This window comes from Meleagris gallopavo, chromosome 1 (genome assembly GCF_000146605.3).
Source record: "Meleagris gallopavo isolate NT-WF06-2002-E0010 breed Aviagen turkey brand Nicholas breeding stock chromosome 1, Turkey_5.1, whole genome shotgun sequence".
Taxonomy (NCBI): domain Eukaryota; kingdom Metazoa; phylum Chordata; class Aves; order Galliformes; family Phasianidae; genus Meleagris; species Meleagris gallopavo.
In genome coordinates, this window is record NC_015011.2 from 60,088,451 (window position 1) to 60,108,654 (window position 20,204).

Sequence of the window (20,204 nt, forward strand, 5' to 3'; positions counted from 1 at the left end):
CCTCCGGGACTCGGGCTGGGCTCTGGGACCGAGCGCGGGTTGAAGGCGGGATTGTGTGTCGTGTGTGCGGGGCTGGGATTGGCGTTTCTCTGCTTCCACATGGGGGAAGGGCTGGTACTTACAGGGAGTCCAGGAGAAAAAAAAAAAAGAAAAAAAAACAGTTAAAGAGCAACGGCAGTTTTGTTCTGGATGTTGGGAGTGTTTATTTATTTTCAAAACACGTTTCGAGAGCTGCAGAGGAGGAACAGTGTGCGGTTTTTAAAAAGTATTTTTTTTATTTATTTTTTGGGGAGTGGTGGCGGTGGGGGTGCTCGCTGTCTTTAGGGAGGTGTTGGAGGCATAAAGCGTGCCGTTGTACCGATCTGCACGAGGTGGGCCGTCCGGCGGCTCAGAAGTGGGTGATGAAACGCGGCAGGGCAGTGAGCGCAGCCCTGCTGAAGGATACAGTGCAGTGGAAAAAACCCGCCCCGTGCGTGGGGCTGCGCTGCTCGCTCGCACGTGGAGCGCGGCTTCGGGAGCCTCTCCGGCAGCTCCGCATTTTTTGCTCCATTTAACTAAGGGTGAGCTAAGGTAATTGGTTTTCCTCTTTAATGTCCCTCCTGGTTTGTGTCAGCGCTCTCAGCCGTTCCCGGCAGGATGTGATGTGTTTTCCCTTGGATCGCAGGGTGCTTATATAACTGCGTGCTTATCATTCACCATTCAGTTTGTTTTTTCCCTGGTGGTTTCTGGAAGGAGGGATGTTGTCTCTCATAAGACTTCATGCAGAGGTTCTGCATTTTGCTTTACTCTTGGTTGACCCGATGGGCAGCTCTGTCCCCATCCTGGTTGCTTGTTTTTCCCCAAGGCTGTGTGTCACGTAGTAGTGAGGCCTTGGGGAAGAAGAAGTGCAGCCCTGTGTCACGGGCAAATCTTGTAGGCTGTCCTTGGTGATGTGCCTGGTTGTTTTTGCACAGAGAGTGCTGCAGATGTGGGGCTGCGAGTGGGAGGAAGGGTTTTCATTTTCTTTTGTTCTGTGCACGAGGTTTCTCATGAAACAGGATATGTAGTATCACGAGTTTCGCAGTCTGTTTTGCTAACTTTGCATTTAGGGATAGTAATTTCACCACAGATGGTGAATTCAGAGAACAGCAGTGTTTGGTATCTGCAAAGAGCTGGGCCCAAAGTAACGGGAGTGGGTCTGTCCTTGTGGAGACAGCCTTCACCAGCACTGATTAAAGGAAAAGGAAGGGGGTGGCAGGGTCATGAGGTACAATGCCCTCAGCTGGTAAGGGTCTGCAGCTGTGGGTGTTGGTGATACAAACACAGCTGAAGCCAGTGTCCTGAGGTGACAGCACGTAGGCAGCAGGCTGGAATCACAGCAAAAGTGAACTCACTGACAGCAGTGGGAACTTCTTCCTTGCTTGGAGCCTTTACAGTGTTTATCTTGTGAGGTGGTTCATTTCAGCTCCGGGTGTTGTTAAGATGGGCTGTAGATCTGTGGGTCTCCACCAAACGTAGCTGTACAAGACCTTGGCCTCTTTCGTGCAATGAGTTAACTCTGAGCCAGGAGCAATTTGCGGTTGCTTTCCAGTTTGCTCAGAATTAATGAGGCTTTTTGTCTTCTGTCTCACCTGTTGACCGTAGGTGCTGCATGTGGTTGAAAGAGATGTGGGTGACAAGCCAAATGCTGAGGAAACACTGTGGGCGCAGGGTTGGACAAGACTGTGAGCTGCCCCTGGGCTGCTCAGAACTGGTTCAGCCCAGCTCTAAAACCTTTGGGGTGGTGGAGCTCTGGCCAGCAGGATGGGCTGATGTGACCTGCCATATTACGACTTGATAAGGATATCCCCACACATTGGAGGAGGGGGCTCACAGCAGCCTGGCTGTGCTGGATCAGGGGTGCTAAGACACAGCATGAAGGATGGGTGATGGATTGGAGGCCTTGGGCAGCTATCTTCCTGCCCAAGTTGACCTTACCTTATGAGAGGGACCATGATGTAGCTCATACATCTGGGGAAGCAGAGACTTAGGGCAGGAGAGTGTGAGTGCTTGGCTGAGAGGATGGAAAAGGAGAAGGAAAGGTACGTACTGAGCATTTGTGTTTTTCTTTTGGTCTTCTTTTTCACTCTCCTTAGTACTCAAATCAGTAATCAGAAGCTTGTATACAATAGGCAATAAGCGAGTTTAAAATTTCCCTGAGATAAGACTGTTCTGCTGGGGATGGTTGTTGTTAGAGAGCATGTGCAAGTCTCAGTTCTGCTGTCTCCTAGACAGGAGAGACTCCAGGGCTCTGGCGGGAGCCATGATTTCAGTCCTGAGAATACAGGGTGATGTGTGAAGGTGGTCAGAGATTAAGTACAAATGGTGTGCAAAGTCAGAGAAAGGAGGAACCTGGGGACACCATGGGATAACAGGCACAAATAAATGTTCAAGGTGAAGGGAGGGGGGCATTGGTCAGAAGCAGGCAGTTAGTAGTGCTGAATTGGCCAGTCTGGGACTGTGCATCAGGCCATTGAGTGACCAACTCAGAACAGGACTATAACACCCTGGGGGAGAAATAGGTCTTGTGCTGACATAAAAGGAAAGCTCTTTCAGGCACAACCAGCTGCAATCATTATGTAGACCTGTAGAGAGGAGAGTGCATGTGTGTATCCAGTGTGTGAGTGCACTCTCAGCAGCTCTTTGCTCACAGTGAACTGCTGGACACTGGCAGCTGTGGCTGTGCTGATGTTGGAAATATACCATCCTGATAAATTATTTGGATCTCTGATAAGGCAGATTTTATTCGCAATTGCAATGGTGGACCTCCTGCAAGTAGGAGGGCGCGCAGAAAACAGCATTACATCTTTTATGCCCTATTACTTGATGCTTATCTCTTTCTCCCCTGGTTCCTCATTGGCTGAGTACTTCAGGTTCGCAGTCTTCTCAACGCTCAACTAAACATACGGATACTGGGTAAATGTAAATTTTTGCTAGCTAAGCATATATTGCTAATTAGTTAACTTCTCACCCTTGCTCATTCAACACTCGGTCATTGTTTCTGGACAGCTGCTCGTCCTTGCATAGAGATAATCTTAGAAGGAGGATAGGGGGGAGTATCTTGATGCCTGCCTGTTGCATCCCAACCTACCACAGAGCAAGGCAATCCAGCCTTGTGTAGAAGCCCTGGCTTCTTTGATGTTTGCTAAGTCTGTTTTTCTTTTGCTGAAGGTCTGTTATCCGAACAGAATAGCCCTACAATACGCTTTCTAGTCCATAATACTATACCTATATTATTTGGAACATTTAAAAACTATTGCAGTTTTGCAAGCAAGAATTAATCACATAATTCAGAAACTACATTTCTAAAGCATGTTACTAACATATATGGTATTTCTACTTTTTCACATCAGCTCTTACAAAATACAAATACATTGTGCTCTACTTCTTCAGATCAATTCCCCCTTCTTACTATCTAATGCAGAAACAACATTCCACTCCTACACTGGGAAGCTGGTGCACATGGGGTATGGCTTTTGCTATGGGAGAAGAGAGCAGAACTCTGGGCAGTTAGGACTCTGCTGCTTGCAAGTGCTGCCCTGCACAAGAGACGAGTGCTATGGGATCTGCTAGTGAAGGGCTATGCGGAGCACTAATCCTGCTCATCCCACAGGTGAGATATGCCTGCAGAAGGACTGGGAGGAAGAAGGAAATAATTGCAGTTGTTTGGACCACTGGATTGTGTTCTCAAGTGAGGGGGAAAGGCCCCTGAAAAACTGTGATAACTGAGGCTGTGGGTCAGAAGCTGTGAGGGCTGGGTGACACCCCTCTGGTACTGCCTGATAAGTTGGAGGAGGGCAAGGACGTGTTTGTGCTGAGGGGTGCATGCCAAACGGCAGTGTGAGGCTGGCAGCATGATGAAGGATGATGTTGGGGTACCAGTGGTGTGGCTGGCCTTCCAAGAGGATTGAAGTCCTCCAGCTCCCACCTGTTGTGCTGGGATTTATGGATGTTACATAGGAACAGGGAGCTGATGATGCAGTGGGACAGAAAACACATCGCAGATCTAGCACAGGGGAAGGAGCTGAGCTCAGTTAATGTTGTTATAGGATGTGGGATATATATCAGTGAAATAAAGGAGGGCGACAGCGGCCATCTGCACGGACGCCGTGCTCCGAAGCCGAAGAGGCGGCGGGAGTGAGGCAGGCCGGGGCGGCTCCTGTGGAGAACGGCCGCCCTCTGCTGCCCGCGGCGGGAACGCGCTCCTCACGGGAGCGGGACAGAGAGCTGAAGGGCAGGGTGGCTCTGAACGGGGACGGGAGGGTAGAATCCCACGGATAGCAATCATCTGAAGCATCTGTTGAAGGAACTATATGCAGCAAACACCACGATCACCAATCATGTTTTTACACCCGTATGCATGTAAACGCAAGCCCGATTATCCTGCTGCTCATCATACATCCTTGTTTTCTGCATATGAAAAATATAAGAGAGGGATAAATGCAATGTGAGAGATGAGGGGAACAGATGCACAATACAAATTAAGAGAGAGAGAGCACCTTTTGGTGTTCAATTTTGAAGTGGTGAAATCCTTGGTTGTCTCCTTTATCATCAGAAATTTGATCTTTGCTTCATATTCCTCATAAGAGACTTTTATCCTCTTTAGCCTGTTGTGCTAAATACAATACAAAAGTGAGTACAAGTCTTTGTGTTTCAAAGTCTCTCCCTGCTTCTTCCTCAGTAATTCCATACAAGGCCAAGGACTTATTACAACTCACAATTTGTTTTTCCAACAAATACCATGTCTTTCTTGCCAGCAAAAAACTCCAGGAATGACAGCAACAGACAATCCCTGATCATATACCCTGTGATTTCATTTGTAGCAGGAAGACAGATGCAGTAAGAAAGCTAGATAAATTGATACAAAGAATGCTAGACCAAGTTCCAAATGAAGATACGATGAGACCATCTTCAGTATTCTGCAATATTCTGTGAGTTTTTTTCCCTAGAAAGAGAGGAATTAATATCACCTATCAAAATAATTTTTCTGTATCAAACTGTATGGGATAATTAGGGGATCTGCCACTCCTTTTCCCTGAGAGTTTGGGAAGACTGAGAGAGGATCCCTGCTTGTAGGTTGTAGGATGCCGTATCACTCATAATAACTCACCTCAAAGTTCTTCACAATACGCTGTGGCATGACAGACTTTGATTGCAATCATATTTCCCTTGATCTGGAAGCTAAGGAGAACGTGCAGGAGACTGCCTAGTCTCTTACTACAGGTCTCTTCTGAGGGATGGCTGCTCTCCAGTGGCTGTAGGGCAAAGCATGATGTGGTTTTCTCAATGAGCATTATGCTAGGGGAATTGATGGCCATTACATGCAGATGGCTCTGGAAAGAACAAGTATGATGAGTGTGGTGTTTCAAATGTGGAAGTCTTTAAATAAATAAAAGACAAATCCCATAGAAACAAAAGGCCATGCATTACTCCCTTGTAAATTCTAATTCTTTTAAGTAATACTCAGTATGCTCTGAATCAATTAGCCCAAGGCATACTACAACCAAAGACCTTTGAAATACCATGCTGTCGCAACACCTGCTAGCTCTTAGTACTGCTCAGTGACACACCATCCTGTTCTGCATCCTCCTCCATCGGGGAAGATTTTCCAGGGAAAGCTTTACTCTTACACAACACTAGTTAAATCAGGCCTGTCCCAGTTATTGTGCTGTCACAGCCTGAAGGGAACATGACACTTATTGCAGTTGAGCGTGTCAGGCTTTAGGCAGCAGCTAAATATCAGCACTTTGAAGTAGAGGGTGCGAGGTGAAACTGCTATTCAATATTAGGTAACACTGCCTCCCCTCTCTATACATTCTCTGTTAATCATAGATAAATGCCAGCACAGGCTGCTAGCTAAATCAGTTTGCAATAGTAGCACCATACAGCCTTCCAGCAGCTTTCAGTTATGGTCTCCTGGTGCTTCTTGATACACAGCCCATACTATGGTATGCCACATCTGGTGCTGCCATCTGCCTTGTTCCATCAACTAAAGTGTATCATACTTAGATATTAAATACTTGAGCAAGATGAAAATCTTAGTACTCCTATGACATAGTTTAAAATGCACAATTGTTTCAGATGATATTTTTAAAACACAACAGTAGTTTACTAGTTTTTCCACATTAGACAAGAGCTTCCAAGCCATTAGTAGTAAAGCTTCTTTATTTTTGAAAGCATACAAACAAGTCACAGTTCAGTTTGGGCTGGTAAAGAATGCAACTGCAATAAAGCCACAATGCATGTAGATCAGACATTCTTCACTTCAAGAAAAAGCTTTGGGTTGTGTTCTAGAAGTGAATAATTGTCTTTCATCTCCACACAATGATTACATAGCTTATTCTTTCAGAACAATTCGGTGCTCAGATATCATTACCTAGCAGTCTTAAGTAGTGTTGATGTTAGACAAGATTAAAAATAAAAGAATATAAATCAGTTTCTAGATAAATTTTTAATGTTCTGTTTTGCCATTTCAGCCAGGTAAAGACAAGTACCTAATGAGTAAAGAATTATTACAGCCAGTTATTGTAGTCTGCATTTTGTTCTTCAGAGCAACTTTACTGTTTTGTTCTACCAAAGAAAGTCTCTTTGCTGTCAGGATAGATACAGTGTACAAGGTGCATAGTGGATCACTGTAGGTAGTGGTAGAAACTCATTAGACCCTACAGGAGGTCAGGATAAAGCTATTCTCAGTATTCAGCATTGAAAGGATACTCCTTGTGGTTTCTGCACCTGAAGGAAGACAAAGATGAGTGATTACTCTATAGGTAAAATAAATGCTGACAAGACAGCAGTTACTGACCTTCAAACTAAAGCTTTGTCTAGGTACGTGCTTCCATGGCGCATATTTGCAAGTGATAGCTCATTCTGCCTGCCACTAGCTAGCTCCACAGAAGCTGACATCAGTTTACTATAATCTCAACAAGAAAAAAAATGAGTTTAAAACTTGCTAATTGCTTCACTTCTCTAATATGGACATAACCAAAAGTTACTAACTAGAACATTCCTATATTAGGAACTCACAGATACTTGTAAAGAGCATTGAAAAATTAAGAATTTGAGAGAAACAAGCTGTCACTTACGTGACCATTTCACAGATTCTCCAGTTTCTGTTTAGGCTGAGAATAGTTGCCATCTCTTCTTTAGTCAGTTCAAAGTCAAACACCTAACAAGGAAAAACAGCTGGAAATCATCTCATTGAACAAATCAGACTGACAGAAAAGCTCACAGAAGAGTAAGTCCACAGGGGAAGGGATGTTTGTTATGAATGACTTCATGATGTTTGGGGGGTGGGGGGAGGGAGGGAAAGGAAGAGCCTGCTTGGATGCCCATGACAGAAAGAATTAAACAAAAAACAAAAAACCCTAAAGTTGCAGCTAAATATACTGGCTGTTGCAAGAAGCTTCATATATACTTAGATGCATTCTGCAACACTATTTGTTGAAGATGCATTTCTTTCCCGTTCTAAATAAAGATTTGGAAGATTTCAGTATTCCAATATATTTATGTTTCTTCTAAAATCCTGATGTCCAACATCAGGAAAATACCAGCAACTTAGCAGTTAGAGGAATAGTATCAGGATTCTTAACACTGCTTATGCTATATAATCTTCTTTGGCATACTACTGCATTTGTGCTCCAAGCAAGCCCTGCAGGCCAATTCATCCACTTTCTGCAGAATAGGAGATCATGTAAAGATGACCAGTAGTGTTATCCAAGACCTCTGTCAACCTCTCTTCTGCAGTTGTAGTTTTCACTTCAGACTTCACTTAGCCCTCAGTACAAATAAAAATGCAGACAGAAAAAGGCCTATGCTCTTGTCTGAGGAGGACTTGGGAAGGCTGAGAAAGGATCCCTGCTTACTCTGCAGGGGAAGGGTCACTTGTAATCACTCACCTTAAAGTTCTCTACAATGCGTTGTGGTGTGACAGACTTGGGGATCACAATCACATTTCTCTGGATGTGGAAGCGAAGGAGAACCTGCAGGAAAAGAGACCACAGAGAGAGGACAGGTGCTTTTGCCACAGAAGCTGAGCGGTCAACAGCTGTTTTCATTTGAGGTACAGGCACTTACATAGAGATGAACTTCAAATTAATTCCTGTTCTTGTGGTTTAGATAGTGCTTCCTGAAGAGCAAAGGATGAAGAGCCCCAATGGGAAGTCTCCTTTCCCATCCAGTTTTGAGATAATGAGTTCCTTTTCTTACCATCTAGACATTCAGTAATTTATGCAAGCTTTCACTCTCTGCAACAGGGCCTGAGAGGGGACATAGCAATTGAAGATGGCTCAAGAATCTTCATTTGAGGGCCAAAGAATTTCTTCCAGCATATGCAGGATGGCTGCTATGCAGACTGCAATATTGCTTGTTAACATCACTGGGAACCACTATGGTTCACTGGGAACACATAGACCTGAAAGAGGGTATATACCCTGTATATTTTCCTTAATGGATGTTATTTTCTCGTGCCCACCTACCTGTGCCGGGGTTTTGTTGTGCTTTGCTGCAATCTCTTTAATCTTGGGGTTATCCAAAATGGCAGGCTCCTCTGGTGTGGCCCTACAGAGAGAAAGAAGAAATGGCAAAGAGCACTCTAAAAGGTTTCTACCAGAAGTAATTAACTACTGCATATTTTATATACACACACCTGCACCATTTCTCTCTCAGTTAGCCTGAAAGTTTTGAACTTAAGCCATGCTAACCCATTTATAAATTACCTTTCAGGTCGTCCGAGGGGACAATATGCTGTCACAGTGATCCCTTTGGATTGGCAATAGTTGATAAGCTTCTCCTGGGTAAGGTATGGGTGACACTCGATCTGCCAACACAGGAGCAGACAGGTAGTTGCAGAACTACAGTAACGCTCCAGAGATTTTTTCCCCCTCCCTAAATCTTAAGTTTCCTAATTATAGGCTGCCTTCATCTTTGCCTGCAGGTGGGCTGTGGGATAATACAAACCCATAATTCTGTAGGGCACTAATTTTTATACTGAGTCCTTATATACATTTTTGAATTTTGTTCTAAGAACTTTCATAAAAATCCTTGATTACATAATCACAGCTCACATATATGTTCTTTTATCACTCAGAAAGAATGTTTCACAAATATTCCTATATCTGTAAGCAGTGCCACAGCAAGATGAGAAGAAGTTTCTCAGTCCTTTTAGTACCCAGTACAGTGGGAATTGAAATACATACTGTGATAGTCCACTTTGTTCTTCCTTTTTGCATATCCTCATGCAACTGGAATTAGATCACTGTAATTCCTGAAAGCTATTCACTATTAGCAGCTTACCTGGTTGTTTGCAGGCTTGTGTTTCAGTCCTGGCTTGTTCAAGAGTCTTTCAGTCTGCTCATGGTTGAAGTTGGAGATGCCAATGGCTTTTACCAGACCAGCATCCACCAGCTCTTCCATGGCCTAACAGAAAGAGCAGCAAAGTTACTTGCATCATGGAGATGCAAGACAGGACCTGAACACATTCTTCCTGATGTTCCTTGTTTCCCTTCACAAGAAGGGAGAAATAACTGGTAGGATTGCCCACCTTAACTCTCTTGGGGAAGAGTGGGTACTGGTAATTTTTGCACTCTGTCTTTCATTGTCTTCCAGCCAAGCCCAAAAATCTTTTTTATGACTGAGAAATTCATGCTGAATTACACAAGGAAAAGTATATCACCAGTCTATAATCTACTACTGTGATAGCACTGGAGAGCTATACTCTAGGATGATGGCAAGATTATAACCTAAATTGTTTTTATTTCTACAAAATACATGTACTTGAGTAGTTCAAGAACTGCATGAGAACAACTGTACAATTGTCATGGTCAAGCAAAGAACTATTTCAACTTCAGATTGTTGTGCAGCTCCCCTGGGAGTAATGTGAATTTACTTCTGTACATTCTTTCAAAAGAAATCTGCATCCATGCAGGAACCACACTGTGACTACTGAAATATCAGTGCTCAGGACAGAAGATATGACTGTCACTGTGGCTAAGCTTACCTCCCATGTTTGCAGAATATCAGCATTGCTGGGTATAGACATGCCTTTGTCATCTGTGGGAAACAGGTCCTCTCCTGCCTGTCAGCAAGAAAGAAAATGCTTGAAAACTCTGTTGAGAAGTTTGTCTAAGACAGTGACAGCTCAGGACCAAGATAACTTAAACTTCTGGTGCAGTCAAGAATACCAATTCTTTTTAAAGTTATTTCTTCCTTTCTGCATTAAGTGAGTAATTGGAGGTATTTCTGGCCAATCAAGGCAGATATTTCTGCTGGGCTCCTCAAAGCAATGACTCACCTAAACACCTCCGGGGAAAGAAAACACTCAGATCCAGATCAGGGTAAGAAATTCATATGTATCACTTCATGTGGTATTCTTTTTTCCACCCATTTAGGAAGAACTGATTTTTCCACCCCCCCCAGAAGTGCATCACAGGACTTAGTTTTTGATAAAGGCAATACATAGCTTTGGCCAATACTAAACCAAATCTGTTGAAAAGACATATTACGTACTGTGACAGTTCATCCATGGCAAAGCTCAAGAATGCTGTTATCATGCCAGGAATGTCAGAAGAGCCTTTGAGAGCAAGCTGTGTCAAGACAGCAAGACTAAACTGCGTCTAACAACTGAGTTTGCTGCTACTGCAAGGAGAGTTTTATTTTTATGGCTTTGTTAACAAAGCTAAAATAGAACATGAAGTTAAGCAATTCAGAAGCAACAGGTAGGATGGAGACCACTCACACTGTAGCAGGAAGGAGAAGGTAAGACTAGAAATAATCAAACTCGGACATCAGTCTGAAAGACTTCAGCTCTACAGAAGTCACCCCTTTTGCAATGCAGGGTTTGTGGAACAACAGTAAGGCTCCTACAGCAAAGGTTAACTCAGTCTATACTGAACTAAGGACTCTGTGTTTGAAAGCAGAAATGGAAAACAGAAACATTCTCTAGATTTGATTCTGTAACACGCAGAGAAAAAACCTGTCAGGCAGCAAAATTTAGCCTGCTCTCCACAAAACATGATTTTCAGAGAAACATATTCTGGATTTGTAAAAGAGAGGGAGAAGAGCCTAGCTAGTGCTTGCAGCTGGGAGATCCGTCTCTAGTTTTAAGTCTGTCACAACCTATGATAAGAGGGGCATGCAAGTAGCATTCTCAAGGATAAAGATCAAGGGTTTTTCCTCAGTGCTAGCAATTATTGGGCTATAAAGCCATGTAAGTCTTCAAAAGCAGTGATCATGAAAAAAAAAAAACCACGTGCATCCCCATTACCATACCTTGAACCCAAAAGGCCAGTGCATGAGATAGAGGTCCAGGTAATCCAGTTTCAGGCTGGCAAGTGTCTTCTGGCAAGCTCCTTTCACCAGAGGCTTTTCAAAGAATGTGCACCACAACTGGAGACAAAAAGACAAGCCACACCATGACCTCCTGGGTTAAAGTTTTCCAGTGTTCTCCTGCATTAGATAAAAGCACTCCTTCTTTGGAAGGCAATGTGGAATTACACTAACCTATTGCTCTTAAAATGGAGCTTCCTCTGTGAGCTGGACCACATCATGATGGCAAGAGTAGCATGTGAATATGATCATATACAAAGAATCCTGTTTCTCAGTTTTAACACCACCTATGCTATTCCCTTTTACAGAGGGCCTGCCCTTGCAGTAGATGGCTTCAAAAATGAAGACAGATACCTGTCAGATATGACTATGCCTGGAACTTCTGCACTGAACATAGTAGGTAATTCCATGAAAAGCCACACAAATGAATGGTGCTCCAGGTGTTATTGAATTTCCAGGGGAATAAAATCAGTCTGACTTCATTCAGTACTATCTGGCTAACTGGAGAAGTAAGCTGTCAGCAGTTATGACTCTTTTCTCTGTTCAGACCTCAAAGAACTCACGTTCCTATCCAACAGCTACAACAACAGAATCAATATCAGTAGACATAACACTGCTTAAGAATGCTCCAAGTTTTTTTTTTTTTTTTTACTACAGCAATATCACTGGTCAAGTATTCCAAATCTCTCCATTGGGCGTTTACCTTACTGACAATGAAGAGGTCCTCTCGTTTCACAACGCCTTCCTTGATTTTCTGCTGGATTGCATCCCCAACCTCCTTCTCATTCTGGTACACATAGGCACAGTCAAAGTGGCGGTATCCAGCATCGATTGCAGCCATCACTGCAGATTCCACCTTACCCGGTGGAGCCTGGACAAGATAAGGGTATGATACGTTACTGTTTGGGACCCTTACATACTGTTTCTGAAGCAGGCAGAGAAACAATGAAAGAAAGAATTCTTCCAAAACACTTTTTTAAGCCTGTACACACAGCATGCGGAAGCACCAGGGCCAGAGCCAGCCTCCAGCCATCCACCTGCTGTTCCCCGTGCGTGTCCCAGCTTTGTCCAGCAGAAGCCCCGCAGAGCCAGATCGCAGCCCTTCCCCACGCTGCTGCCCAGAGGCCGCAGCAGCTGCCGGCTAGGAGGGCTTCAGCTCGGCAGAGGCGGCTCAGCGACCCGGACCCAGAACGGGCGACACTGCCGAGCGCCGGGCCACCTCCCTGCAAGCCGCGGGAGTCCCATTACCTTCCAGGTGCCCAACCCCACCATGGGGATTCTGGCCGTGGTGCCCAGGCGCAGACAGGTCGCCATGCTCGAAACGAAAACAGCCACCCCCCGCCGAGGCCTTTAAGCCCGGCCCCGCTGTGGGCGCTGCCTCCTGCCGCCCCGCCCCGGAGCGCTCCGCCTTCCTGCGTGGTGCCGCTGTGTGCTGGTTGGATGGGGTGAGTGTGTGACGGGGTTTTGCCTCTGCGCAGCTCGCGTCGAGGGGGAAGGACTGGTGCTCAGGAAGAGTTCAGGAAAACAGTGTTAAAAAAGAGTTTGTTTTGGATGCTGGGAGACGATTTGATTTTGTAATATGTTTTTAAAGCTGCAGAAAAACAGTGAGTGTTTCTGGGTGTCACAGTGATCACGCCGTCCCTGTTTTCAGGGCCTGTAGTTTTACATTGGCAACTTACTTGAAAGAGTTGGAAAGACGAGATGTCTTTCTGCTGGAGAGGTCATGGTGTAGTTTAAAAATGCTTGATTTGTCAGCAGGATTTGGAAAGTGCTCCACAGTGGTATGTTAAGACAGCTTTGGAGACTTCACCACTTCCTTGTACTTGGAGAATTTATTCAAGGAATGCACCAGCCTGTTTTTCTCTGGGTGCCTCTCCCAAAGGAGACAGTCAGGTCCTTTTGTTTTCTGTAATAATTGAAGGTAGAAAAGGTGATGAGTTTTTAGTCTTGCTCCTGTTTTGTTTCCGGAACATCAACTATCCTCAGCAGCATGTGATTTCAGTACAGCTACACAACTCAGCATATGTATTTTATCCTCTGTTTGCAATTCCTTCCAAGTGAAAAATGCAAAAGGACACATCTTGCCTTGACTGTGATGCTTCCCAGAGAGAGCCTGAAGACAAGTTAAAGTGACAGTTTGCTTCTACTCTTCTTTGTATTCACAAGGTACCCAAGCTTGTGTTTTCCTGGCGCTATGTTAACACCAGCATTACCGTTCTCAGAAACAAGGAATTACCTCTTGGAGTAGGAACTGCCAGAATCAATCAGATTTTGTACTGGAGCGATGCCAGGGTGAGTTGGTGGCATCAACAGGATGTGCTCTGCATGTCTGTGAAAGCTTGGCAAGTTCAGCTGTTTGGACAGTAAGAAGGCATCTCCAATAAGAAAGAGGACAAAACACCAGTGTGTTCTTTTTCTCCTGAGCCTGGCTTTTTTGGGGAGAGGCTTCAAAGAATTACGTACCTGTGGCAAGGATCATGTGATGACAACTCGGGTAGAATAGTTCCAGTTGGTAGGGTCCTACAAAGAACCTTGAGTCCAATTGCCAGACTATTTCAGGTATGTCAAGGCTAACTCCGAATTGATGGAAAAACAAAAATGAGAACACCACCTTATAGAAAGTAATCATCTCTGATTTATTTATTTCCCAAGATCAGTGCTCCAGAACTGGAAGACCACCTCCATCCACTTCTCCATAGCCCCTCTCTCACACAGGAACAGTCCCACAACCAGGCAGAACAGAAGCAAGTGATCTCAGTGCCAGGGAGCTCTGGAGTACGAGTGCTTTTCTGTCAAGCTGTTACCTTCCAGGTGCCCAGCCCCAGGATGGGCATCTTGGCTCCAGTGTTCAGCTGCACGTAGGTCGCCATGGCTTCTCAAGCTGCCTCTGCTGTGGCCGCTTCCTACCCAGCCTGCTTAATAGTGACTGTGCTGCCCCTGGGTGGGGGAGGATGTTGGAACTGCATGTGTGTTTGAGTTCTCACGTGTCCAGCAACAGGGCTGCATTTTAATCTCAGTTCACACAAGTTAATGTGTAAGCTGAAATCAAAAGTGGCAAGTGATTGTCAGCCCAGGGCGCAATCCATGAACTTTTCTTCCCAGTCTGTTCTTTTCTATAAGGGTGGCTAGGGTAGCTGTGCCTGGCAGGTCTTTGCTTGTGCAGGGTCTTGCCCTTGTGCACAGCTGCAGGCATGTATCTTGCTAGTGGTTGGCAACACACTTCTGAAGTTTGCCCTGTTGGTTACCGCCTGTTTGAGTTACAGTGGCACTTTGTCCCATGATTTGGCATTAATAAAGCCAGAGGTTGAACTATAAAGATTCAGCAAACTGGAGCCCTAAGGCGTGGTGTGGAACAGCTCACAGAGCAGTCCTGTGCTGGTGCACATGAATGGTTAGAGACACGTGAAACAGGTATACAGAGGAGGAAGTCATTCCCTTGGCCCAGTGATGATTTTATCCGTAATTCAGAGAGTGGGAAGCCAGATGCAGAGCCAAAGTCACTGCTGAATTCCTGCAGAGCGCACGTGGTGTAGTTGGGAAGTCAAAGTAGGTCCTCAGTTTTTTCAGAATCTTAAGAGGACCATCCTTCTTCTTATGAATTGTGGAGTTGCCTATTTGTTGTTTTCACTTCCAATTTTTTCCAGTTATTTGTGCAGGCTAGAGAGCATTCTTTTGCAAAAAAATAGCACAGAACCCAGATGGTTCTACATTTTCTACCTTCAGTTACACAAAGCAAGCACAACCTTGGAATGAGTGTGCTGGCATCTGAGGGAAATGCCTGAATGCATTATTCCTGATGTTCCTTGTTTCCCTTCATGAAAATGGAAAAAGAACTGGTGAGCTTGCCCACTTTTATTCTCTTGTAGAAAGGTGAGTAGTGATAATTTTTGCACTGTTTCTGACATTGTACCCATCTCAAAATCTCCTTTTTTTTGTGTGGAGAAATTCACGCTTTATTACACAAAGAAGGAAACACCACCTATCTAGTATTTCTAGCCATCTGCTATCCCAGTTGAGACAGGTATTTGCGCTGTGCCCCTCAAAGCGATGAGTATCAGGTGAAGGAAAAGGATGGTAATGATTATGTGGAAATCAGGGCTGGAAGATATTATCCCCAAGGTGTACTTGAACCTGTACTTTCTGAATAATAATGCCAAAGGTGATAGTAAATGATCCATTAGTAGGAAGGCCTAGTTGTTTTCAGTCATTCATCAGGTGGTTAATTCCCTCTCTAGAAGCTGCAGAATTACAAAAGGCTATAGTTAACATCTCAGCTATTATGAAGCACCTAGAAAATAAAACATTGGGCACTGTTATTTCCCTTAGAGAAGTTCAAATCTTAGCCAAAGAAGTATTGCAAAATAGAATGACTTTAGATATGCTATAAATTGCACAATAATGAGTAAATGCTAGTTGCTGTTTTTATGTAGATCAGAATGTTAGAATAGAAAGAGATATATGTAAGATATGGCACCAAGCTGAAATGCTGTATAAAGTAAGCCAGGATGATGTAAGCTGGAGCTTAACTGACCTTTTTTTTTAACCAAAATGACTCCTGGCTTCCCAGATTGGATTGGTTAACAAGTTACTTGTAGGGATAGTGTAGGTAGGAGTTGTGTGTATCCTTGTTTGTTGTATGATTCAATGTTGGGAATGTGTCCCTTAAGGTGAAGGTCAAAGATGGTAAGGATTAAGATATAAACATCATAACCCTCAAAAGAAAAGGAGGGGTGGATATAGGCTGGTTTGTTTAGCAATAGCTATCAGTATATTAGTTTAAGGACCAATATATTAGTTTAGCAAAAGGAATCAATGAGTGCTAGTTCTAAAACTTTCCATTTCAACTTTGCTTGGTGTGTGAACAGCCTTGCTTTCTCTTAATTCTGCTTCACAAGAAGCACTGGAGTCATTAATAGGCTACTTATGTTTGCATTAAACTAGGTGCAAGGATGTTTTCCTTGAATTTTCACATAGATTATTTTGAAAGTTGCTCATTATAGCCTAACAAGGCATGGAAATTTGCCAAATTGGGAAAAAAAAGCTAAAAGTCAACCAAAAGTCTCAGTGATGAAGCTCATGGTGGAAAAAAGGGAAAAGGTAAGTGGGCATGTGACCACCTTAGATGCTACTGTGCATGGCCAGAGGGACATTAGCATATATTAATGAGATCTTGGAAAAGAATAAATATGTTCCCCCAAGTAATGCACATGTATGTCTTAACTGTTTAAATGTAGAACCCGAACTCTGAGAGCATGCACTTGTTTGTAAAGTTGCTTGGAATGTATTGTGAAGAATAAAGGAATGATGCTTCCTAACACCACATTGGAGTTAGGATGACATCTTGTGTTACCTGGCCCTCAACGGCTTTATCGTTTCCCTTCCCCTATGCCAATGCTCAAAAAAGAAAGAAGGGTAAATTCATAGAGATTTCATTTAATTTCTAAAAAAAATGATCCAACCCATCATCCATGCGCCAACATTTCAGCCAGTAATGATTTCACACTATAAGTTACTTGTATTTAAAATATGGGAGACTTCTCATGCAATGGTGGATGTCTTTTAATTCTTGTGGATTCTCAGCCTCTGGTTTGTGTTGATGCAAGACTGAAGGCACTTGCTGAATAGTGGTTCAAGTGTTCAAACTGTCCTCATTTTCTGCTGAGCAGTTCTGCCAGATACTCCAGTAATCCTCCTCTCTTCTGATAAGCAGAAAAATATTACATCCCACAATTTATTCTACTGAACACTTCTCTTTCCATCTTCCAAAGAATGAACTCAGACAAAATCAATGGAATAAATGTCCTATGACTTCACTGGCAGCAACAAGGCAGATGCAGTAAGAAAACTATATAAGGTGCTTAAAGCTAGGGGAGAGGCACATGAAACACCAGGGGTCTAGAGAAGGCCTGGTTACAAACAGCATCAGTATTCTGCATGGAAAGGGTACTCCTTGTGTGTTCTGGCCCTGAAAGAAATCAAAAAGAGAAGGTACTTTTAATGGCTAAAGCATGTGTAAGATTGAGGTGTGTTCAGCGCATGGAGGAACCACGAAAGGGGAATTTTAAGGGGCCTTGGGCAACCTGATGAAGTGGCTGGCATCTCAGCCAATAGCGAGGAATTTGGAACTGGGTGATCTTTAATATCTCTTCCAACCCAAGCCATTCTATAAGTCTATGATTCTGTGATTCTGTGATTTTATGACTCCATGATCTGAATTGTGCAATTGCCGGAAGAACATGTGAAGATATGCATCCTAATTTTTCTAATGTGGACAAAGACATAATGATCCGTGAGAACCCGTCTTTTGTAGTTGAAATTAGAGAGTTCCCCGGAAACTGAATTGAAAATGAGTTTGTGGTCTGCTGTTTCTTTCCTTTGATTTCAAAATGAGTATATTTACCTGTCTTTTGCAAAAGTATTTTTGGACGAATCTTCTATTATTTGAATTAGTAAATTTTGTCAATAATTGAATTTCATGCTGCCTAGCAGCTCTGGCAGAAACCACACTGTAGAGATAATTCAAAAGGTAAGACTTGAAAGTAAAGAATCGATGTCACTTACTGGCTCACTACACCCATCCTCCAGTGCCTGTTGAAGCTGAGTAGAGTTGCCATCTCCTCTTTAGACAATTCAAAGTCAAAGACCTAGCAAGAGAAAAAGCTAGAAATCACCTCTTTGAAAGAAATGGAGCAGGGTGAAGAAGATAGGCTGAGACAGCAGATTCATAGAGGCGGATCCATTTTATGTCATGGACTGCTGACTTAAGATATAGGGGACTGCACTTTTAATGAACACAAGAACTTCTTTATGAGCACTGTATATTCTATGTCAGGTTTTTCTGATGTGTTACTGTTCTTGGCCTCCAAGACTGCTCAGAATAATCCTTTAGTAGAGGTAAACTGGCAAATAGAAAAAGCCCTGTGTTCTTTTCTGAGAAGGGCTTGGGAAGGCTGAGAAAGGATCTGTGTTTGCTCTGCAATGAGAAGATGCCAGGTCACTTGTAATCACCCACCTTGAAGTTCTCCACAATGCGCTGTGGTGTGACAGACTTGGGGATCACAATCACATTTCTCTGGATGTGGAAGCGAAGGAGAACCTGCAGGAAGAGACCACTGAATCGGAGAGAAGACAGGTGGAGGTGTTGCCATAGAAACTGAGTGTGTTTAACAGCAGTTTGCCTGAGCTGCAGCCACTTTTGTAGAGATGCCTGCCAAGTCATTCCTGTCCTGTGGCCTGTGTAGCTCTTCCTGAAGAGCAAAGGGCTAAATGGTAGATCTCCACTTGGGAGCCTTCATCTCCAATCTGCTTTTGGGATAGTCAGTTATTTTCTTTCTTACCTGGACTTTCAGTAATTTAAGCAAAACTTCAAAATGATTTCAAACTAAAAGGATGAGCAATTTTGATCGGGTATAAGGAGAATTTTTTTTTTATAGTAAGGGTATTGAACACTGGAAGTGGTTGTCCAGAAACATGGTATATTCCTGGTCTTTGGAGACATTCACAATCAGGCTGCCTCAGGCTGACCTAGCTGTAGATGTCTCTGTTCAGTGCAGTTGGGTTGGACTAGATGACCGTTAAGAGTCTCTTCCAACACAAACAATTCTACAATTCTGCAATTCATTTTCTGTAACAGGACTTGTAGTGAGAAAGGATGCCTGAAGATGGACAAGAATCTTTTCTTGGTTGATGGCAAAAGAAACAATTGCCATATTGCAGGCCATACAAGGAACAATCTGTATTGTAAGGGAATAATCAGAGGAGTGCTACAGCTTGCTGATAATGGATTTAGGCTTTATCTGTTCCTCAGGTGTAATTTTTTTAACGACTGTATTACAGGAAGCAGAACCCACCATCCGGCTCCCACATACCTGTGCTGCTGTTTTGTTGTGCTTGGCTGCAATCTCTTTAATCTTGGGGTCATCCAGAAGAGAAGGATCCTCTGGCTTAGCCCTACACAAAAAAAAAGAAGATCAGTGGCAAGAAACCTCCATAGGAACAGCCAGCATAGCAACAGATCTGCATCTTGATAATGGATAATGATTAATGGAGTTCCAGAAGGAGTAGTTCAAGCAAAATTCATGCCAGCTCCCTTGCAAAATGCCAGTGATCTTACCATGGTCTGTCAGGAGAGCCAAAGGGACTATAGGCTGTCACAGCAATCCCTTTGGATTGGCAGTAGTTGATCAGCTTCTCCTGGATCAGGTATGGATGGCATTCAATCTGGAAACACAAGAGTGCAGAGGATGATGGTGGCAGAACCATTGTGATATTGCTGTGTGCCAATAATTAACACCGAAAGCAGTTAGAGTCTGCCTTTTGCACAAATGGAGTAATGTCTTGGGTGACAACATGTCCTTCATTTTCTCTTGAAAACCTATTACTGTGTAAATTTTTTACACAGTTGTCTGCAGAGGTTTAACTTAGCAATCTTTTCTTTATCCTTCCAGAAAGTATGTTTCTGAAAGAACTACGTCTGCATTTGCAAACTCTGGTTCATCTAAGTGAAAGACAGATGGTGAATATGTCAGTGCTTTTTGTACACAGAAATGCACACGGAGCTGGATTAAGGATAAATGCCTTCTTCACATTGTTCTCCTTTTCCGTATCCCCATTCAACGCATCAGGTCTTCATAGTCAATGAAAGAGGTATACGTGGGGTCACTTATCGTCTTACCTGGTTGTTTGCAGGCTTGTATTTCAGTCCTGGCTTGTTCAAGATTCTTTCAATCTGCTCGTGGTTGAAGTTGGAGATGCCAATGGCTTTTGCCAGGCCAGCATCCACCAGCTCTTCCATGGCCTAGCAGAAAGAGGAACAAGTCAACATCTGGTATAGAAGATGAATCTTGAAGATGCTCTTCTGTGGC

General features: G+C 43.6%; 3 protein-coding genes across 3 annotated transcripts in view; all 3 read right to left on the reverse strand.

The window, feature by feature from the left end:
- The window catches only part of LOC100545821 (aldo-keto reductase family 1 member B1-like), a 42,782-nt gene extending 28,455 nt beyond the window's left edge, over positions 1–14,327 (reverse strand). Inside the window, exon 1 of the mRNA XM_019616213.2 lies at positions 14,145–14,327. Within this exon, the coding sequence (XP_019471758.1) occupies positions 14,145–14,210 (66 nt within the window). The 5' untranslated portion in view covers positions 14,211–14,327. The remainder of the gene's footprint in view (positions 1–14,144) is intronic.
- LOC116216167 (aldo-keto reductase family 1 member B10-like) lies at positions 6,166–12,719 on the reverse strand. The gene is made up of 10 exons (XM_010713873.3): positions 12,589–12,719; positions 12,044–12,211; positions 11,284–11,400; positions 10,013–10,090; positions 9,310–9,432; positions 8,733–8,833; positions 8,493–8,574; positions 7,914–7,997; positions 7,101–7,183; positions 6,166–6,750 (listed from the first exon to the last, which is right to left on the reverse strand). The coding sequence occupies exons 1-10, from the start codon at positions 12,652–12,654 to the stop codon at positions 6,708–6,710; spliced, it is 945 nt and encodes a 314-aa protein (XP_010712175.1). The 5' UTR covers positions 12,655–12,719; the 3' UTR covers positions 6,166–6,707.
- A 2,426-nt stretch (positions 14,328–16,753) lies between the features above and the next one.
- Positions 16,754–20,148, reverse strand: LOC100545973 (aldo-keto reductase family 1 member B1). Its single transcript, XM_010713865.2, has 6 exons — positions 20,015–20,148; positions 19,454–19,560; positions 19,209–19,290; positions 18,353–18,436; positions 17,902–17,984; positions 16,754–17,305 (listed from the first exon to the last, which is right to left on the reverse strand). The coding sequence occupies exons 1-6, from the start codon at positions 20,132–20,134 to the stop codon at positions 17,263–17,265; spliced, it is 519 nt and encodes a 172-aa protein (XP_010712167.1). The 5' UTR covers positions 20,135–20,148; the 3' UTR covers positions 16,754–17,262.
- Positions 20,149–20,204: the final 56 nt, after the last annotated feature.

Bases quoted from the DNA above. Each gene is read 5' to 3' on its own strand.
- LOC100545973 (XM_010713865.2), bottom strand. From the start codon at position 20,134: ATGGAAGAGCTGGTGGATGCTGGCCTGGCAAAAGCCATTGGCATCTCC. The intron at 19,291-19,453 runs GTAAGATCACTG...TTTTTTGTGTAG, and splicing joins GGCTCTCCTGACAGACCATG to GGCTAAGCCAGAGGATCCTT. The intron at 17,306-17,901 runs GTAAGTGACATC...GATTTCTTTCAG, and splicing joins AGGATGGGTGTAGTGAGCCA to GGCCAGAACACACAAGGAGT.
- LOC116216167 (XM_010713873.3), bottom strand. From the start codon at position 12,654: ATGGCGACCTGTCTGCGCCTGGGCACCACGGCCAGAATCCCCATGGTG. The intron at 11,401-12,043 runs GTAAACGCCCAA...TTTTGTCTCCAG, and splicing joins ACCTCTTCATTGTCAGTAAG to TTGTGGTGCACATTCTTTGA. The intron at 7,998-8,492 runs GTAGGTGGGCAC...CTTTTCCTGCAG, and splicing joins ACAACAAAACCCCGGCACAG to GTTCTCCTTCGCTTCCACAT.